Below are 18,223 nucleotides of genomic sequence, written 5' to 3'. Positions count from 1 at the left end.
GGGCATCCACTTTCCCAGAAGTAAAACATAAAAGTATTAGATACAATATTAAATTAAAAGTTACATATATAGGTCTTTTTTCTATATTTTAAAACTGTTATCTTACCAATTTCCCACAGTATCGAGATTTCAATGCATGGTTTAACACGAAAGCTTGCTCATTGTCTATGTAAGTTTCGCGTAGAAGGGACGTCGCCTAAGGAAACTGCATTAATTTTATCTTTTTAAGAGCCTCTCATATTTTCAAACTTCACAGGAAAGGTCTGAGAAGCATTGTCGCCCTACTCCCCTTATTGGGCGTTACGTATGTAGTGGGCTTTTTTATCGAGTTCCATATCGCTTTGGAATACGTTTTTCTATTGCTTAACACCACACAGGTATGTGTTTTGATCTCGTTCTGGTATCCTTTTCACCGATATATGTCTATGATGTCTTTGACTAGTGGATGATGCATTTCATTCTCACTCAGTAACATTCATCTTCGGATATGAAAACAACTTGGGATCTCTACATCTGACACTAAAGTAGTATGTAGTGCTTAGAAACGTAAATAGAGTCAAATCCCACGCCGATAACACTGCCTGTTGAACTTTTAAAGTTTATGACTGCAAAAAACATAAATAAATAAATGAATAAATAAATAAATAAATAAATAAAATAATAGGGAAAAAACCCTAGTGATACTAAAATATCTTCTATCGACAATTTAAAGGCAGAGATTGGCACAACTCTCTCATCTCCTAGGTATTTGTTGTTGTTGTTTTTTTCTTTGTTTGTTTTGTTTTGTTTTGTTTGTTTTTTTTAAGCTAGATACCTTAATGTGTTCTAAAACAATAACTGCAGCGTTGTCTTAGGAAAATTCATTCATGTCAATGTCACAAAATGACTTATTCTTTCACTTTCTTGTGTATTTGTACAGGGAGTTGTGTTTGTCATCTTTCATTGTGTCCTTGATGATCAGGTAATATAAGTCAATGGTGTGAAGGGGGAAGGGGAAGGAATTCATGTTTCGGAGTTGAGGAAGGATACCACCACCATCCAGGGAGTTTTTCTTCAGGATTTTGAAAAGACCATTTACTAAGTAATGTTGAAACTTTCAATAGCTGTTCATTTATCCCTCACAGAAATTTTGTTGTATCGCCTGTTTCTCCGCCTTATGTAACATTGCCAAAGCAACCGTATTTTGACATTAATTAGATCAAGTCAAACTACACTTCTGAGACGAAAATCTTTTTTTACAGTTTTCTTAGGCAGTATTGCAGAATTTGTACCTCCTTGCATCATTTCACTTGAAATAAAATAAAATCCAAGATGCCAGATCCAAGATGGCGGACTTGATGAGACGTTGCACGGCGTTATGGCCAACAAAAACATTCCATCTTATTGACAAAGCTGAGGGCTATTTATTAAATACAAAATAATTGTTACGTGTCTTATCGCAATGGTCCCCACCTGGACCGTCTAAGAATCAGGCTTAATCCTATCCTACCTCGCCTAAAGTACTCAGGAAAACAGAAACAGTACTGATTCATATTTCAATGTCTTTAAGGTCCAGGATGCTACTCGGAAGTTGTTTGTAAAATTCAGAGCAGATTCTAAGACAAGAACAGCCCCAGCCTCCAATTCCAATACAACACCTGTTATGGAAGGAAGCTCCAAATCAGACATCCTACATGATTCTGGTAGGTATTAGATTTTCTTTACGACATCTTGTACGGGGGCAACACCGTCCTGCCTGTATAATATAGACGTGCTCTACGTAAAATTGTTTATCATGAATGTTGTTGTTGTTTTGTTTTTGTTCTTATTGCCTTATCGTTATTCTTCAAGATTTTTCTCATCTATTGCACTTGAAACGAATCAAAACTTTGTTCAAACTATGCTATTCTATTCCATTCATGTGATAGAATTCATATTCCGTCCTATTCGTTTCGTATTTCTTGCTTTCCGGCCACTATCAAACTACTACTACCCGAAGCACCATGAAAGAAATTTAAATGAATTTAATTCTCATTCTAGTCAGGTCCTTTAAAAACCAGACTTTATCGTGTGGTAAATTAATTAAAGTCGCAAAAAACTCCCTTTCATTTGATAGCGTTGAGATTTGGTAGAATGCGTAACAAGTAAATTACTCAGTCTCCCTGCAAATTTGAGCTAAGACAGTTTGGTGTGGCCTACACGGCATGTTAATTCAATATGGCCGACATTGAAGATTGACGATTTGCGCCATCTGGACGATTTATAAAGATCCTGAAGATGTTTTTTTTTTTTTCAAGCAAATTAATTCATTTAATTAAAATATATATATATATATATATAATACTAGCTTCCATGAAGACGGGCCTTTTTTCCTAGAAAGTATTTTTCATGCTTTTTTAGATCAGATATAGTAAATATAGATATAGTAAATATTCATTGAGATATTAAGGAAACAAATATTAATTGTACGAAATTTTTGTGTTTTCTTGGGTTTGACTAGAATGAAAAAAAGGCGACTGACACATGCATTTGATAGCACAAAGGGATGCGCTATTTATGTGGAGCGTATGTATGATGCGCGCTAGTGAAAACCAGCTTTTTTGTCTTATCCCGATATACTTGTGAACTAGTATTTGGAAAGATCCCCTTCGAAATGAAGCAAAATTTCTGGCACTTATCAGTCATGGAGTTTTAAATTTGACGCAACTCTGGTGACACAAATTCTTCATATTGCACAGTCTCCAACCTTAACGAAAAGTCCAAATTGTTTTCTGGCGCCGTAATACACACTCTGGCTGAATTATTCTGTGCGTAGGGTGCAGTATGAGAGTCCAGCTCTAGCCGCGCCTATGTACAGCTTTTCGACAAAGGTTGTATAGCAAAGCGTATCAAGTCTAGGCGAAAGTGCCGTAAAGTATTATCGTAATAGGTAGTTTATCATTGCTTGATTAGGGCTCACGGTAACAAGGAAGGAGAAAGAATGAATGCACATGTCTACGCGGTCTCCTTTTAGTATGCTGAGACACCGTGCAACAGTAAACTTTTATTTCCCACAATACCTCTCGGCATTGTTGTATACACGTTGACCCTCTCTCTATTCAGTGAATGAATTTTTAAGTGATTTTTCCCTCCTTACAGAGGACAGGAAGAAGACGAATGATGTGACAATGAAGTATTGCGTCACTCGCCTCTAACACACTGATAATAAACATCAATGGAAGTATACATACACTCTTGGAGTTTGCTAGTTTTAAATATTAGAAAAATGTAGTTTGCTGATCTTACCGCAATACTGTAATGGTAATACGAATGGTTTCGCTAAAATTGCCCAGACTGAGAATTGATATTTGCCTGCTGGTAACAGCTCGCAAAGCTTTCCTTTGTCGTCTGATTCAACCACAAAATTTACTGAGTAACATTATAATCCACTTGTGAATTGCCATTCAAGAATACAGGCCATGGAATCATGAGCTTTAAAGGACGTCTAGATCTGATAATACTCAAATCACAATTCATAATCCATTACAACTTAGGGAGTAGTTAATGAAAAATTTAGTCAATCAATCAATTGCAATCAATTGCAATCAATCAATCAATCAATCAATCAAAACGATACGATACGATAATAGTATTTTCTTCACAGCTAACAAAAAATAAAGACAATTTTAAGTTGCTTTGGCTTCTTCTTATACTCGACTCAAGAATTCCGGAACTCGACGAGGAGCAGCATATTTTGTTCAAAATGTCTAAAGTGACAACTATAGTCCTATCTGGCGACAGCGATCGACGAGCGAGTTGAATTGCCGAGCGCGGACGACCCACTTTTGGCGCCAAATTCAAAGGTCGGAGACGCAAAATATTTCATATTTTTCACTCTTTACAATCTGATATGGCTTTTGGAGTCAAAAATCCTTTTTCGTAAATATTTCATGCCGTCTCCAACGTTCGGTATATCAAAATTTTAACATGGCTCCGAGGCTTTCAGGGCAAACTTCTACGTTTGGTGGTGTTTTCTTTGTATCCAAGTCTCTTTTGGGCATTGAAAAACAAAAGGAAAACTTGGGAAAAAATGGCAATTTTGACCCGAAAGCCTCGGATTGATGTTGGAATATTCGTATTTCGAACGTGGCCTATTGACATGCATTTGACATCAGGACAATAGAGTTTTTCCCGCCTGCAGAATCCTGACTGTTTAATTCAAATTTCAGGCGCGCTCGCCGTGTGCAAGGTCATATTGTTATTACCAATATTGCTACTTTTCTTTAATTTTTGTGACTAATTACGTGCACGTAATAATTTAGTCGTGTTATTTTCCTAAGTATTGTTAGTATCGTTGTAACTAAATTTACGATATTATGAGAAATGCGTGTTATTCTTAACAGGTAATTAATGTTACTATTGTAAGCTATGTTAGAATTATAAGTTAAATTAGTGTTATAGCATTAAGTGATATTGTCAACTTGTAAGTAAGGTTAGTACTGTCGAGGAAAAGGTTGTTGTTATTCATCGTGGTGGATGCAATAATAAAGTGTATTATCGTTTGTCTCACGATGTAGTCACTTGAGATGTAGATCGCGACGTTTCGACTGCTTACTGCTAGTCTTCTTCAGGCGATAAGGTCGAGTGATTGCACGGTATCATTTATATCACAAAGGTCGGCTGTGATTGGTGCATTTCGATCCTCCTATTGTTCCATTGTTCCGGCGAGTAGCTGTTCCCTCAGTGGGCCGCTGTTGTACCGTTCTCCTGTTGTTATGTTTCTTGATCGTGGGTATCCATGCTTCAAGAATTTCAATTCCACTATCCCTGTTGATGTTGTTAGGGTGAAGTCTTATGTGAATAGCTTCCTTGACCCTACGTGTGTACCAGTGAGGATCTCGATCAATAAACTTGACCTCATTCCAGATAGGATAGTGGCCGGTCTCGTGGGTGTGTTCAGAAACGGCGGAGGTCTGGGTACGGGCGAGTCGTATATCCCTGTCGTGTTCTTTGATCCTCTCCTGCATAGATCTCCCTGTTTCCCCGATGTAGACTTTGCCGCACTCACAGGGAATCCTGTAGACAACACCATCTTGTTTAGCCGGGTTGACGGTGTCCTTTGGTCGCACTAAGTGTGACCGAAGTGTCGTGTCGGACTTAAAGACGGTGCGAATGCCTTGTTGTTCTAGGCAGCGGCGGAGAGACTCCGAAACTCCTTGGACATAAGGTAAAACGGCGGTGGATTTAAATTCCGCGACAGGCTCTCTTCTTGGGGTTGTTCGTGCCTTTGTGATCTTCTGTACAAAAGAGGAGGGATATCCGTTAGAAACAAGTACAGATGACAGATGTTTCTTCTCTCCAGCGATTACTGATGGTTTGGTGACGAGACGTTTAGCCCGGTCGTACAGACACTTCACAATACCGCGCTTTACAGACTGAGGGTGGTGTGAATCATACGCTAGGTACTGATCAGTATGTGTTGGTTTCCTGTAGACACTGGTGGTAAGGCTTCCATCAGGTTCTCTGTAAACTGACGTGTCGAGAAAGGCGATCTTGTTGTTGTTCTCGATCTCCATGGTGAAACGGATTGATGGTTGTTGACTGTTCAGGTGTTGCAGAAAGACGTCAACTCTATCCCGATCCAGGATGGTGAAAGTATCATCTACGTAGCGTTTCCAGATCTTAGGCTTGCAAGGAGCGGACTCTATTGCTTGTTCTTCAAATATCTCTATGTAGAGATTAGCAATAACCGCGGATACAGGGCTCCCCATGGCTGTGCCGTCTCGTTGTTCGTAAATCGATCCGTTGTACTGGAAGTACGTAGATCTTAATACGAAATTCAAGAGGTCCGCGATTTGAACTGGTGTAAGTGTCGTGCGGTCAGCCAGGCCTGCGTCGTTCTCCATTTTTTGTAGCGCGGCTTGTACGGCGCCCTCGATCGGTACGTTGGTAAACAGTGACTCTACGTCGAAAGACACCATGATCTCGTGGTCCTGGATCTCTTCACTGGCGATGGTGGAGGCGAAGTCAGTTGAGTTCTTCACTGTGAAGTTCGAGTTACCTGCAAGAGGAGATAATACGTTAGCCAAGAAAGCAGACAGGTCGTATGCAAAGGTGTTGACACACGACACAATTGGCCTAAGCGGTGTGTCGGCCTTGTGGATCTTCGGCAAACCATAGATCCTAGGTGGTTGTTTGTGTCGGGGTCTGATCTTATTATAAACCGCCTCTGATATGTGTCCACTCCGTTTCAGGGTTAGCAGCTTCTCAGATAGCTTCCGGGTCAAGCGGTCTGTCGGATCTTTGTTGAGCAGCTGGTACGGTCCGAAATCAATTAGCGCTGACATTTTTGCGTGGTATGTGTCAGCGTCCAGGATTACGCTAGCGCGTCCTTTGTCGGCCGGAAGGACCATGATGGAGTTTTCCTCTTTTAAGCTTTTAAGAGCCTCCTGCTGTTCCTTCGTGATGTTGGGCGTGGGTGGTTGTGCCTGTTGAAGGATGGTGTTGACGGATCTCCTGACTGTGTCTGCTCGCTCCGCATCTAGTGGCCTGACTGCTGACTCAATCTTGGCGATGATCTCGGTGGCTGGGACGCTCGTAGGAGTCACGGCGAAATTTAGACCTTTCTTCAGTAGGGACACCTCAGCTTCGTTAAGGGTCCTGGATGACAAGTTGATAACCCACTTTGTTTTGTCAACAAAAGCTGTAGGGGAAACAGAAGACTGTTCTCTCGCAAAAGTTTCTCAAACTTGCGCTGTTGACGGTCTTTGGTGGTATTAAAGACTCACTGGGTAGTGGATTTAACCTTGTCGAGTACCTTTGCAGCGTCATCCGCAAAAAGAGCAGATGTAATGCTCTGTGCTGTTGATTCGGCTTCTTTCTTCGTGGACACATATCAGAGGCGGTTTATAATAAGATCAGACCCCGACACAAACAACCACCTAGGATCTATGGTTTGCCGAAGATCCACAAGGCCGACACACCGCTTAGGCCAATTGTGTCGTGTGTCAACACCTTTGCATACGACCTGTCTGCTTTCTTGGCTAACGTATTATCTCCTCTTGCAGGTAACTCGAACTTCACAGTGAAGAACTCAACTGACTTCGCCTCCACCATCGCCAGTGAAGAGATCCAGGACCACGAGATCATGGTGTCTTTCGACGTAGAGTCACTGTTTACCAACGTACCGATCGAGGGCGCCGTACAAGCCGCGCTACAAAAAATGGAGAACGACGCAGGCCTGGCTGACCGCACGACACTTACACCAGTTCAAATCGCGGACCTCTTGAATTTCGTATTAAGATCTACGTACTTCCAGTACAACGGATCGATTTACGAACAACGAGACGGCACAGCCATGGGGAGCCCTGTATCCGCGGTTATTGCTAATCTCTACATAGAGATATTTGAAGAACAAGCAATAGAGTCCGCTCCTTGCAAGCCTAAGATCTGGAAACGCTACGTAGATGATACTTTCACCATCCTGGATCGGGATAGAGTTGACGTCTTTCTGCAACACCTGAACAGTCAACAACCATCAATCCGTTTCACCATGGAGATCGAGAACAACAACAAGATCGCCTTTCTCGACACGTCAGTTTACAGAGAACCTGATGGAAGCCTTACCACCAGTGTCTACAGGAAACCAACACATACTGATCAGTACCTAGCGTATGATTCACACCACCCTCAGTCTGTAAAGCGCGGTATTGTGAAGTGTCTGTACGACCGGGCTAAACGTCTCGTCACCAAACCATCAGTAATCGCTGGAGAGAAGAAACATCTGTCATCTGTACTTGTTTCTAACGGATATCCCTCCTCTTTTGTACAGAAGATCACAAAGGCACGAACAACCCCAAGAAGAGAGCCTGTCGCGGAATTTAAATCCACCGCCGTTTTACCTTATGTCCAAGGAGTTTCGGAGTCTCTCCGCCGCTGCCTAGAACAACAAGGCATTCGCACCGTCTTTAAGTCCGACACGACACTTCGGTCACACTTAGTGCGACCAAAGGACACCGTCAACCCGGCTAAACAAGATGGTGTTGTCTACAGGATTCCCTGTGAGTGCGGCAAAGTCTACATCGGGGAAACAGGGAGATCTATGCAGGAGAGGATCAAAGAACACGACAGGGATATACGACTCGCCCGTACCCAGACCTCCGCCGTTTCTGAACACACCCACGAGACCGGCCACTATCCTATCTGGAATGAGGTCAAGTTTATTGATCGAGATCCTCACTGGTACACACGTAGGGTCAAGGAAGCTATTCACATAAGACTTCACCCTAACAACATCAACAGGGATAGTGGAATTGAAATTCTTGAAGCATGGATACCCACGATCAAGAAACATAACAACAGGAGAACGGTACAACAGCGGCCCACTGAGGGAACAGCTACTCGCCGGAACAATGGAACAATAGGAGGATCGAAATGCACCAATCACAGCCGACCTTTGTGATATAAATGATACCGTGCAATCACTCGACCTTATCGCCTGAAGAAGACTAGCAGTAAGCAGTCGAAACGTCGCGATCTACATCTCAAGTGACTACATCGTGAGACAAACGATAATACACTTTATTAAGGTTAGTACTGTAGATAGTATTGGACGTAATGTAGCCACTTTAACTTTTGAACTTCGTCAGCCACAATAAAAATATGAATGTTAAGAAGGGTTATATGTTCCGTGAGCTGGCAATGTTCATGAACAGCTGACGAATTCCTCGAAAGATGTTTTTTTACTCGCGTTTCTAATAAACGAGAGGTTTCGCCAACATATTCTCCGTCACATTGTTCGCAATAGCTGTGATAGACTGTTCCACACTTTTTTAAGGTTTCTGTTTTATCCTTAACACAAACTAGCGTGACAAGGAATTTAAAGGCTTGTACACAAGTGTGGCATCGTGTGATTTAAATGCTCTTTGTTGGTGTTCCGAAGTGCCCTTGATGTATGGCACTGAAGCATATATTGGCTAATCGTTAACAGTTTCTTCGGACCCTCTCAAATCAGACCCAGTGTTCGGTATTGTTAGTGAGCGTGGTTTTCCCTATCGGACATTTCAAATTGTCCTCCAGTTTCAATGGTGAGAACAAAGGTAACACCAATCAAAAGCAAGATATTAAAGGACCGCATTTCTTAAAAACTTCATCTGGTGCAAAATGAAATCAAACGTTACCAAAGAGGTATATCAGAGGCTTTCAAAGAGGCAGGTATAAACCACTTAGGCCTAGGGCGAACGTCTAATCTTAGTCGAACTTAATTCGTCGAACCTATTAATTTTTGAAATGAACGGGTGCAACGTTTGCTTCAATTAAGTTCGACTCAAATTGATTGGTTCGACTCTAGCATAAATTCGACTTGCCAAGTCGGATAATGCGACAGTGGATCGGCGTTTCACCGAAGGCCGTTCTAAGCACGCGCTGAACACAATTCATAAATCATGCAAATTTCAAAATAATTGATTCAAATGTAATGGACTGGGCAAACCTCGCAAAAATACATATATACTCCCCCATCTGCCAAACGCTATTTCTACCCCCCCCCCCCACTCCGACGAGCATGCGCTGTGCAAAGACAATCTCGCCACCTGCAATGGCGAGCTATCGAAAGTCATTGCTGACATCAAGACCGCTGCTTTTAAAAACCAACAAATAACACACCATCGGTTGTCAACGTAAATTACAAAATGTTACCACTTTTAAGAATGGAAACAATTTCAATACAATTTCAATCAATTAAGGCTGGTTTTGTTAGCTTTTGTAAACAGTATTTACTCTCGTCTGATTAGGAGATGGAGTGCTGGTTTCTCATAATACACCTAAAAGTACTAATGTGCTATCCACATTTCCGGCAAACGGCAGCACTTTGGGAAGGAAAAGCTTTATTTCATTAGCTCCACCACATTGAACGGAAGAATAATAATAAGAGATAATAAGAACAATAACATTTTTTACTGTAAAGCGCCATGAGCCCTGGATATGGCGCTATACAAATCTATTATTATTATTATTATTATTATTATATAAGAAGGTGCTCAATATGTTGTTCGATTTTGTTCAAATTTACTTGATATAAATTAATTAATAAAGAGGTATAATTTTTTTGGCTTGGAGGGAATCTTTTTTACTTGTTCATTATTTGATTTCTAACTTCGATTTAATTCCATAACCCCGACGGCTAAGCACGTCATCAGGAATTTAACAGAACCGCAATATTAAATTATAAAATCTATTCAGTCTACGGCAAAATCAAAGAAACATGAAGTATGTGGCTATCTACCACTGATCAATTAACACTACAAGACGATTTACCGAATCAAAAGAAAAGAGCATTTTTAAAGCGGTATGAATGAGCATTTCATTTTAACTTTGCCAATCGGGCCTTGATAGTTTCTCAGCATGCACATGAAAGCATTTTTGAGCTTACGTCGATCCGGTCAGAAAACGGCACAAGTTCAACGAAAGGCTTTCTTATTTCACAACCCCCTGTGACGTGATATACTACAAGTTAAAATTAAAGTAATTTCAGGATTCAGGATGGTAGCTGTCAAAAATTAATGACGTCATGTGAAGAATACAAGAGAAATATATAAATGTGCTTTGGCCGAGCGAAATCAAATTACGATTCATTGTAACCGGGCGAGACCTCTGCACGCGGCTAAGCTGTAGTTTTCTGATTATTCATATATCTATCCATATCCATACTTCTTCACGAAACCCGTTCCAACCCACCCCACTCTCTCTTTGTACTTTCATTGTTTCACTCTCTAGTTCAATGGCAAGTCAATAAAGCGATATAAGATAAACTTACGCGCGTTTTATTCGATCAAAAATTCCGGTTTGAATTTCCGAATGGAACTGTATTTTCCTCTAGACTGAAACGATATTGTTCCACTCCCATCGGAGAACGTTTCCCTGCAAGATTAAAACTTTTGGCTTTTCAGCCAATCGATTATTTCCATTTTCTCGATCTCATACTGCAGCAAGTGATTGCTATTAAGTGCTGTAAGCTGCTTTATGCGAAGAACTTAACAAATTCACGATTATTATGACTGACTCAAGACCATACCTTTACCACCTTTTAGAGAGCCTTTGGAACTTTCATCCTAATTTGCTTAGAACAGATCATCTCTAAACTACTGAAATGTAGGTAGTGACTGATAATCCCGCGCAAGAGAAGTTAGAAAGTTTCTCTCTTCACACGGAAACGATGTTTGAATTGGCCAGATAAAGCTATTGGAAGATTTTAGTCACAATAACCGTGAATTTGTTAAGTTCTTCGCATGAAGCAGCTTACAGAACTCAATGCAACCACTTCATCATTGTGCTGCAGCATGAAACGGAGAAAATAGAAATCATCGAGTGGCTGTAAATAGCGCCTTTGGACCCTTGGGAAAGGGCGCTTTAGAAATTTTATTATTATTATTATTATTATTATTATTATTATTATTATTATTATTATTATTGATGCGACAGGGCGTGGATCACTACAGAACATCAGGATGTGGTGGGATGAGCTGACGATGGCCGGACCGGACTTAGGATATTACCATAATGCTGGAAAAAGCCGGCTTGTTACGAAGCCTGATAAGGAGGAGATCACTAGGAGCATCTTTGAAGAAACAGCAATAAACATCACCACAGAAGGACGGAAGCATGTGGGTGCGGCGCTGGGCTCCAGGTCTTACCTTGAGCAGTACGTTAACGGTAAAGTCGAAGAATGGGTGGGGCAGGTGAAAAAATTGGCTGAGTTTGCTTTGTCGCAGCCCCAGGCTTGCTACGCAGCATTCACTTTTGGATTAAAACACCGCTGGACGTACTTTATGAGAACTCTGCCTGATATAGAAGATCTACTCGCTCCTTTGGAGCGCGCAATTGCTGATGCCCTAATACCGTCCAGTACAGGTCACAATTGTGCAGAAGCTGAATGTGAGCTATTGACGCTGCCAGTTAGAATGGGAGGTATGGGCCTAATAAATCCAAGCCAAACAGCAGCTTTAGAGTATGCAGCATCAGCCAACATCTCTGGTCCACTAGCCCATCAAATAAAATCACAGTCGCATAAGCCACCAGACGAAAGTGAAGTACACGCTGTGCAACGGGAGATGAGCCAAGTGAAGTATCAGTATCTGAAGGAAAAACTTGATGAGGTGAAGGGCTCGATTTCTGGAAAAACTTCGAGAGCTGTCGACCTTGCCACTCAGAAAGGTGCTTCTAGTTGGCTTACTGTTTTGCCAATCAGAGATATGAATTTTGATTTAAACAAGAGTGAGTTCCGAGACGCTGTGAAACTCAGGTACGACTGGGAAGTTCCTGATACTCCATCTGTTTGTGTTTGCGGGGACATATTCAATGTGGATCACGCTATGATATGCAAAAGAGGCGGATTTATCATCCAACGCCATAATGAACTAAGGGATTTGGAGGCGGAACTGCTTAGCATGGTATGCAATGGTGTCGAAACCGAACCAGTTTTGCAAGACATCACAGGAGAAGAGTTGAATAGGGGAGCCAACACCGCCCCTCATGCGCGGCTGGATATAGTTGCTAGGGGATTCTGGGAGGGGCAGAGGTCGGCTTTTTTTGATGTCAGAGTATGCCATCCGAATGCAGACTCCTATAAAGATTTGGATCCAGACCAGATATTCAGGCAGCCCGAAACAGAGAAGAAACGCCAGTATGCCAGCCGTGTGTTAGAAGTAGAGCAAACTACATTCACGCCATTAGTTTTTAGTACGACGGGTGGAATGGCAGTGGAATGTAATCGATACCATAGTAGACTTGCTGAGTTAGTTGCTACAAAGAAGGGCGAAAGTTATGCGACTACCATGTCATGGATCAGGGCAAGAGTATCTTTTGCGCTGCTGAGATCAGCATTACTTTGTTTAAGAGGCTCGCTAGCTCCTAGGAGAGTCCACTTAGAACTGTCGGACATTGATTTAGATATCGAAAAAGGACATGCAAATATTTGTTAAGGCAATTGAGAATGCTATTTCTGGGGAACTCTAGCCGAAGCCACGAACACTGAGCCAAGAAGTGGACCTGCATATAGCTACAGTGTATTTTTAAACTGGAGTTTTTGCCATTTAAATGTGTAGAGTATTTTTTACTATTCTTATTTAAATTTTTTCGACAAATGACAATAGACAAATTTATAAGGGTTGTAAAGAATGAGTGTAATTTGTAATTCGTTTGTAAGTTAGTATTTCCCTGACATATATATTGTCCTAAGAATTTTTACAGTTGTAATTTTTTATAAGCCACTAATAAACATTATTACATTATTATTATTATTATTATTATTATTATTATTATTATTAAAAGCCAAAAAAATTAATCTTGCAGGGCAATGTTCTCCAGCGGAAGTGGAACGATATCGTTTTTTTCGCGGAACGAAGTTTTAGCTTGTGTTGCATGATGAGATGGTCACAATTTATAATCAAGCTATATCTGACTGGTCTTGCACCGGAATTGGGTAAGACCTTCTTTCAAGCGAAAACACATCAGGTGTTGGGTAATAAGTTTAATGTCACGTGTGTGGCGGTATAAGGTGATGCACCAAATAAATCTACTGTACTTTAGTCTATATCGACCGTTAGCGTGGCTTACAGCTCGCCGGTGTACAAAATCTGTTTCGTTTTCAGTTTTGCACAAGTCTTACGCGCGATTTTAATATACCAGTTCGCCATGTACTGGCGTTAGTTTGCCCTCACCGGTCCTGGACCAAAATGCTATATTCAGTTGTACTTGTTGTTTCTTAAAGGAGAACGGAAGGCGAAAACCCATTTTTTAAAAAATCGTTCTTATGAAAGTACATGATACGTCGTAATCAAATCGCTATGTTTTAGGATGTGAACTAACTTTTTAACCTGATTGTAACAGCAAAAAGCTCCGTACCTGAACAATTTGAACGTCCGCCATTTTGGAAGCCATGTTGAAGGCTTGGGCGCATAGCATGACGTCACTGCGCACAGGGGAAAACACGCGAATTTCAAGTACTACGATTTCACTGAGACTGTCGTCAAATCGAATTATATATGGCACTGTAGACAGTCCGGGATCGTTATCAGATTTGATAACCATGTGACGTCACAACATGGCGGCCATTTCAAACACCGGGAATTTTCGTATTCACTTCGCTTTGCTCGTTATTTTTTCGATTATACTCGGGTAATTTACCCATAATTCTATTCGATAATTACCAGAAAAGAAGGAGCCTCATGTGTTTTGAAAATGGCGGTTGAAGACCAGCGTAAACGATGTAAAATGCTACTCGTAAAGTGAAACAGCGCTTGCAATTTTGCATCCAAACCAGGTATGTTTTTCGTTTTGTCATTAGATTTAAGTTACTTGGAGATTTTTGCGAAAATCACAAAAAATATGTCGTTAATCTTCACGCCATATTCTTGGGATTTAACGTGTTTGTAGTGTTGTGCACGATCTGTGAAAAAAGTGCGCGGGGGTATTTTGATTTGCGATGTGTTGTTCGTAACGGCGGCCATATTTACAGCTGTAATTGATGTGTTCCTAGGTATTGAGATGGCGGATGCTGGTACCCATATAATCAAAATAGCAACTAAGTAATGTAAGTAACTTACATAAATCATCTAAGCCCCTTCAGAAAAAATTATAGCTCTTAGTGAGTCGCTCGATTCATGGTACGGCAGTCCAGGTGGTCGGGAAACCACTTGCGAATCTAACATTAGTTGTTTATTTTCTTTTGAAGGGTTACCATGAGTTCAAAATCAAGAGGCCAGAAGGAACTCCTTTTCATGTCCTTCCTGAAAATTGGAAACAAAGACCCGTTCGCACTTCGTTGTGTTTTGCCAGAAATTAGAGAAATACCCGAGACACTTCTAGACGTGCCACAGTCTGGTATCCAAGAGCGCTAAGCAAAATTACACTTTGAGAGAAGTTGCTGGAAGACAGATAGGCCCGGTGCAATACTTCTTAAACAGGGAACTAAAACACCTTTCGGACTGCCGGAAAATCGGCAATCACATTAAAGGGTAAGTTGCCTATATTTTAGAGTCAATTTCAACAACTCGCGGTCCTGAAATATTTTCCGGAAATGCCGGCCAAACTAGGTCAGTTTTCTGGCACACCAGTCGTTATATAATGAAGCTTATTGTTGGATTTAGCGAGTGATCTATGATACGAAAACATATTACGTGAATTATAGTTTCTTTTATATGAATCGGGTCATTAAAAGCTTTTTTCCATATCACCGAATGCACAACAATAGACTACTGATCTACAACTAAAACAATTTTTTCCGGAAATTCCAAGACTTCCAAGTTGACTGTCACATCTCACGACATTAAGTGCTGCATGTACCCATTCCACTGAACGGAGGTGTATCACAAATTAAAGTAAACATACCTACTATATTTTTGTTGTTGTGCCAGAACCATATCAGGCGAGCCCACAACGAAGATGGAAACGAAATGTACAGCACGGCGGAGGGGATTGAATTAGCAATCGCAGAAATGGAATTAGGCGAGGGATGGGATATGGCCATCGAGGTAAGCTATTCTATCTTCAGTATATCTGGACAGAGATTCGACAGAGGGAGGGTCGCGAACTGTTTCGATACTTTTATTTCCATTTCATAGTAATGAATCATAGTAGGAGATGTTTCGGTCCTAACCACGCTTCGCTCATGCAAATTGAACGAAATTCAGTTACAGCTCTCCGCTTGGAATATAGAGGCAACTTGTTCAGTGTCAATTTGTGAACTCAAGATGTATTTACTGTTAGTGTTTCGTTTATATTTTATACAGACTGTTGAACAGCCAGCTTCACCAACTACCAAGAAAATGAAGACTGAGTGAAAATAGAAGCTATCATATTAGTATCAATAAACAACGCTTTTGTGAACAGAATAACTGTTGTCTACCTTTGTGTGTTTTTACTCGGAACAAATATTATACGGTGTCGATCTGAAAATAAAACTTTTCGCGGTAGCTTTTGGACAAAGACAGTTTTCTTCAATACATCTCTGTTTCTATTCCATAATCCAGTAACCTATTGTGAAGCAAACATACAATTAACTAAATGAAATTGCATTGTGATGTTGTCAAAAAAGTAACTCCTTTCATCGCAGTGCCCCGTCGACCGCCATATTGAATTATACACTGTTGCTACCAAATAATGTCACGTGAACGAAAACTTGTGCAGCGATTGGTTAATGGTTTGTTTTGGTCGAGGTTATCAAATCTGATAACGATCCCGGACTGGTAGAGCTTGAAATGTTACGTTTGTGCATAATTGAATCTTATGTTGGAGGATTAACTGAGCTCAACGAAGCGTTCGAAATAAATCTCACAGCTGGCAAATTACTTGTGACCATTTGTGTACATGAGCTAGCTTACATGTTATTTAGTTCTCTTGGTGCTCCCATTCTGCGCACCTGACACAAACCCACGATAGCGATCTCTAGGAGCTTCCCTTTTTAAACAAATCGTTTGAAAGAGAGGGAGCTGTGTTATACATCTAGAAGTCGGTTGAGCTGCCTCTATGTCTGAACCCCAAAAATATAAACAGGTTATATCGCAACCATTTCGCTGTCATGTGAGCCTGCCATGCACGCCACGACAAAAGACGAAATAAATGAAATAAATCAAACAACACTTTTTTTCCCACCGAGTCCATGGCTGTTTACTAGCTGCCTAGTGCCAAAATAATCAACATCTGCTGAATACAAAAGTACTATTCACCTGAAATTGTATTTATTTACGGCTTCCTTGTTGCACTTCCCAGTTCGCACAACACTCGCATACACACCACGATGTATTTCCTCTTCGGCGCTCATCTTGACTCTCGTGAACATCGCCTTCCTCTGACTCTGAACTGTCTCGCATGCATAGGTTCAAAAGAATAAGGCTCGATCTTAGCCATGATGTAAGCTAAATGCAGGTTCGACTCAAGATCGATTCTTCACAAATTTTGTTGACATGAAAAAATGCCTGTGCGTAGTGACGTCACAACATGGCGGCGGGTATTCCTTTTATGGGACTTTGTAACCGGAAGGAAAGATGCCCAAAACGTTGGACGTTCAATTTTGAAAAATGACCACGGGTTTTGGACTCTTTTCGTCACTTTCGAAAGGTAAAATTCACTTTTTCTTACTTTTTACTACAAATCTAAGCTTTTTCAGTAGTTTTAAGCTCCCATATAAAATACGACTGCTAGCCTTCCGTTCTCCTTTAAGATTCACCTTTTTCAATAAATCAACGGTTATGTATTCATGTGCATAGCCTTTATAAGCCCAATCGTGGTTATTTATTTTATACCGGGATTGGAACCTTTAGGTCCCAGTAAACAGAGCTCAGTCAAAAGACGTCACACAAAGGAGGGACATAAATACTTTTTTGGCACAAATGATGAACTAAAAACAATTTACCATAGCTTCACACTCTCAGAACGAAATGTTGACAGTTAGATGTAATAATTCATAATCAGCCCTACTCTCTCCGTGGTCGTCTGGGACTCCAAAATCCGAGGAAAATAAGGTAAAGCAGCAAGAAGAAATTATAAAATCTGACATTCTATAGACATTAAAAAAAAGCTCCGAATACTCAAAGCAGCCATGTACAAAATGCACATTTCAGAGGTTCATATGCCTTCAAGAAACAGGAAAATCATCCCTGTCAAAATATTGTAAATCTCCTCGCTCCTCGATCCTTATCAAGTTCCTTGACCAATGTCATGTGACATCAATTGTTTCCAGATAAATTTTAGGACAAGTTTCAAGAGGTCGAGTTAGACTGCTCCAGAGCTTTTAAAACTGTAAGCCTAGAACGATGGCAAGAGACTCATCGCCAACCACCCCTCTCCCCCTATGGTGGTATCTTTGTTTCAAGCCGCCAAACACTTAAACGTATCTCAGAAGAAAAAAATACAAAATGAACCTTGTAATTGCTCAAGTCTGCCTCTTTTGCGTTTTCTAAATGCTCCAATAACTCGACAATAAACTTGGGCGCATTTTCTGTTGCTCTTAATTAAATTGAATTATGTTATTTTCCTAAATAAAACGACATTATCGGCATAGTAACAAATCACTTAAAGAAAATGAGGACGAAAAAAACCTTTGGTTTCCTGAGTTACCTTTAACTGCTAAGTGGTTTAGAGGTAGTGGCACCCCAAAAAATGTAACAACTAGAAACGGATATATTAAATTATGTAAGTGTTTTTTGTTGTTGTTGTTGTTGTTGTTTTTGTTTTCTTTTTTTGTTTGTTTGTTTGTTTGTTTTTGTTTCAG

General features: G+C 40.6%; 2 protein-coding genes and 1 long non-coding RNA gene across 5 annotated transcripts in view; all 3 read left to right on the top strand.

Moving 5' to 3' along the window:
- LOC110044311 (uncharacterized) overlaps positions 1-4,527 on the top strand; it is a 41,745-nt gene extending 37,218 nt beyond the window's left edge. Inside the window, exons 22-25 of the mRNA XM_089286691.1 lie at positions 257-377; positions 920-961; positions 1,550-1,682; positions 3,118-4,527. Coding sequence (XP_089142817.1) covers positions 257-377; positions 920-961; positions 1,550-1,682; positions 3,118-3,173 — 352 coding nt within the window. The 3' untranslated portion in view covers positions 3,174-4,527. The remainder of the gene's footprint in view (positions 1-256; positions 378-919; positions 962-1,549; positions 1,683-3,117) is intronic.
- A 5,832-nt stretch (positions 4,528-10,359) lies between these two features.
- LOC149117852 (uncharacterized) lies at positions 10,360-13,267 on the top strand. The gene is made up of 2 exons (XM_089276398.1): positions 10,360-10,396; positions 11,359-13,267. The coding sequence occupies exons 1-2, from the start codon at positions 10,360-10,362 to the stop codon at positions 12,933-12,935; spliced, it is 1,614 nt and encodes a 537-aa protein (XP_089132524.1). The 3' UTR covers positions 12,936-13,267.
- Positions 13,268-14,011: 744 nt separating this feature from the next.
- Positions 14,012-15,848, top strand: LOC149117851 (uncharacterized). Of its 3 annotated transcripts, none has more exons than XR_016206384.1 (4): positions 14,012-14,275; positions 14,687-14,969; positions 15,369-15,485; positions 15,744-15,848. It is a non-coding gene; the product is annotated as an uncharacterized LOC149117851 (long non-coding RNA). The 3 variants fall into 3 exon arrangements; XR_016206383.1 differs by having other exon boundaries at positions 14,492-14,969; XR_016206382.1 differs by lacking the exon at positions 14,012-14,275 and adding an exon at positions 14,303-14,545.
- The last annotated feature ends 2,375 nt before the right edge of the window (positions 15,849-18,223 follow it).

Source organism: Orbicella faveolata, unplaced genomic scaffold (genome assembly GCF_042242905.1).
Source record: "Orbicella faveolata isolate gen_17 unplaced genomic scaffold, um_ofav_v1 contig_1, whole genome shotgun sequence".
Taxonomy (NCBI): Eukaryota; Metazoa; Cnidaria; class Anthozoa; order Scleractinia; family Merulinidae; genus Orbicella; species Orbicella faveolata.
Note: the sequence above shows the minus strand (reverse complement) of the source record. Positions and strands in the feature narration are given on the sequence as shown.

Bases quoted from the DNA above. Each gene is read 5' to 3' on its own strand.
- LOC149117852 (XM_089276398.1), top strand. From the start codon at position 10,360: ATGCACATGAAAGCATTTTTGAGCTTACGTCGATCCG. The intron at 10,397-11,358 runs GTCAGAAAACGG...CCCTTGGGAAAG, and splicing joins TTTGAGCTTACGTCGATCCG to GGCGCTTTAGAAATTTTATT.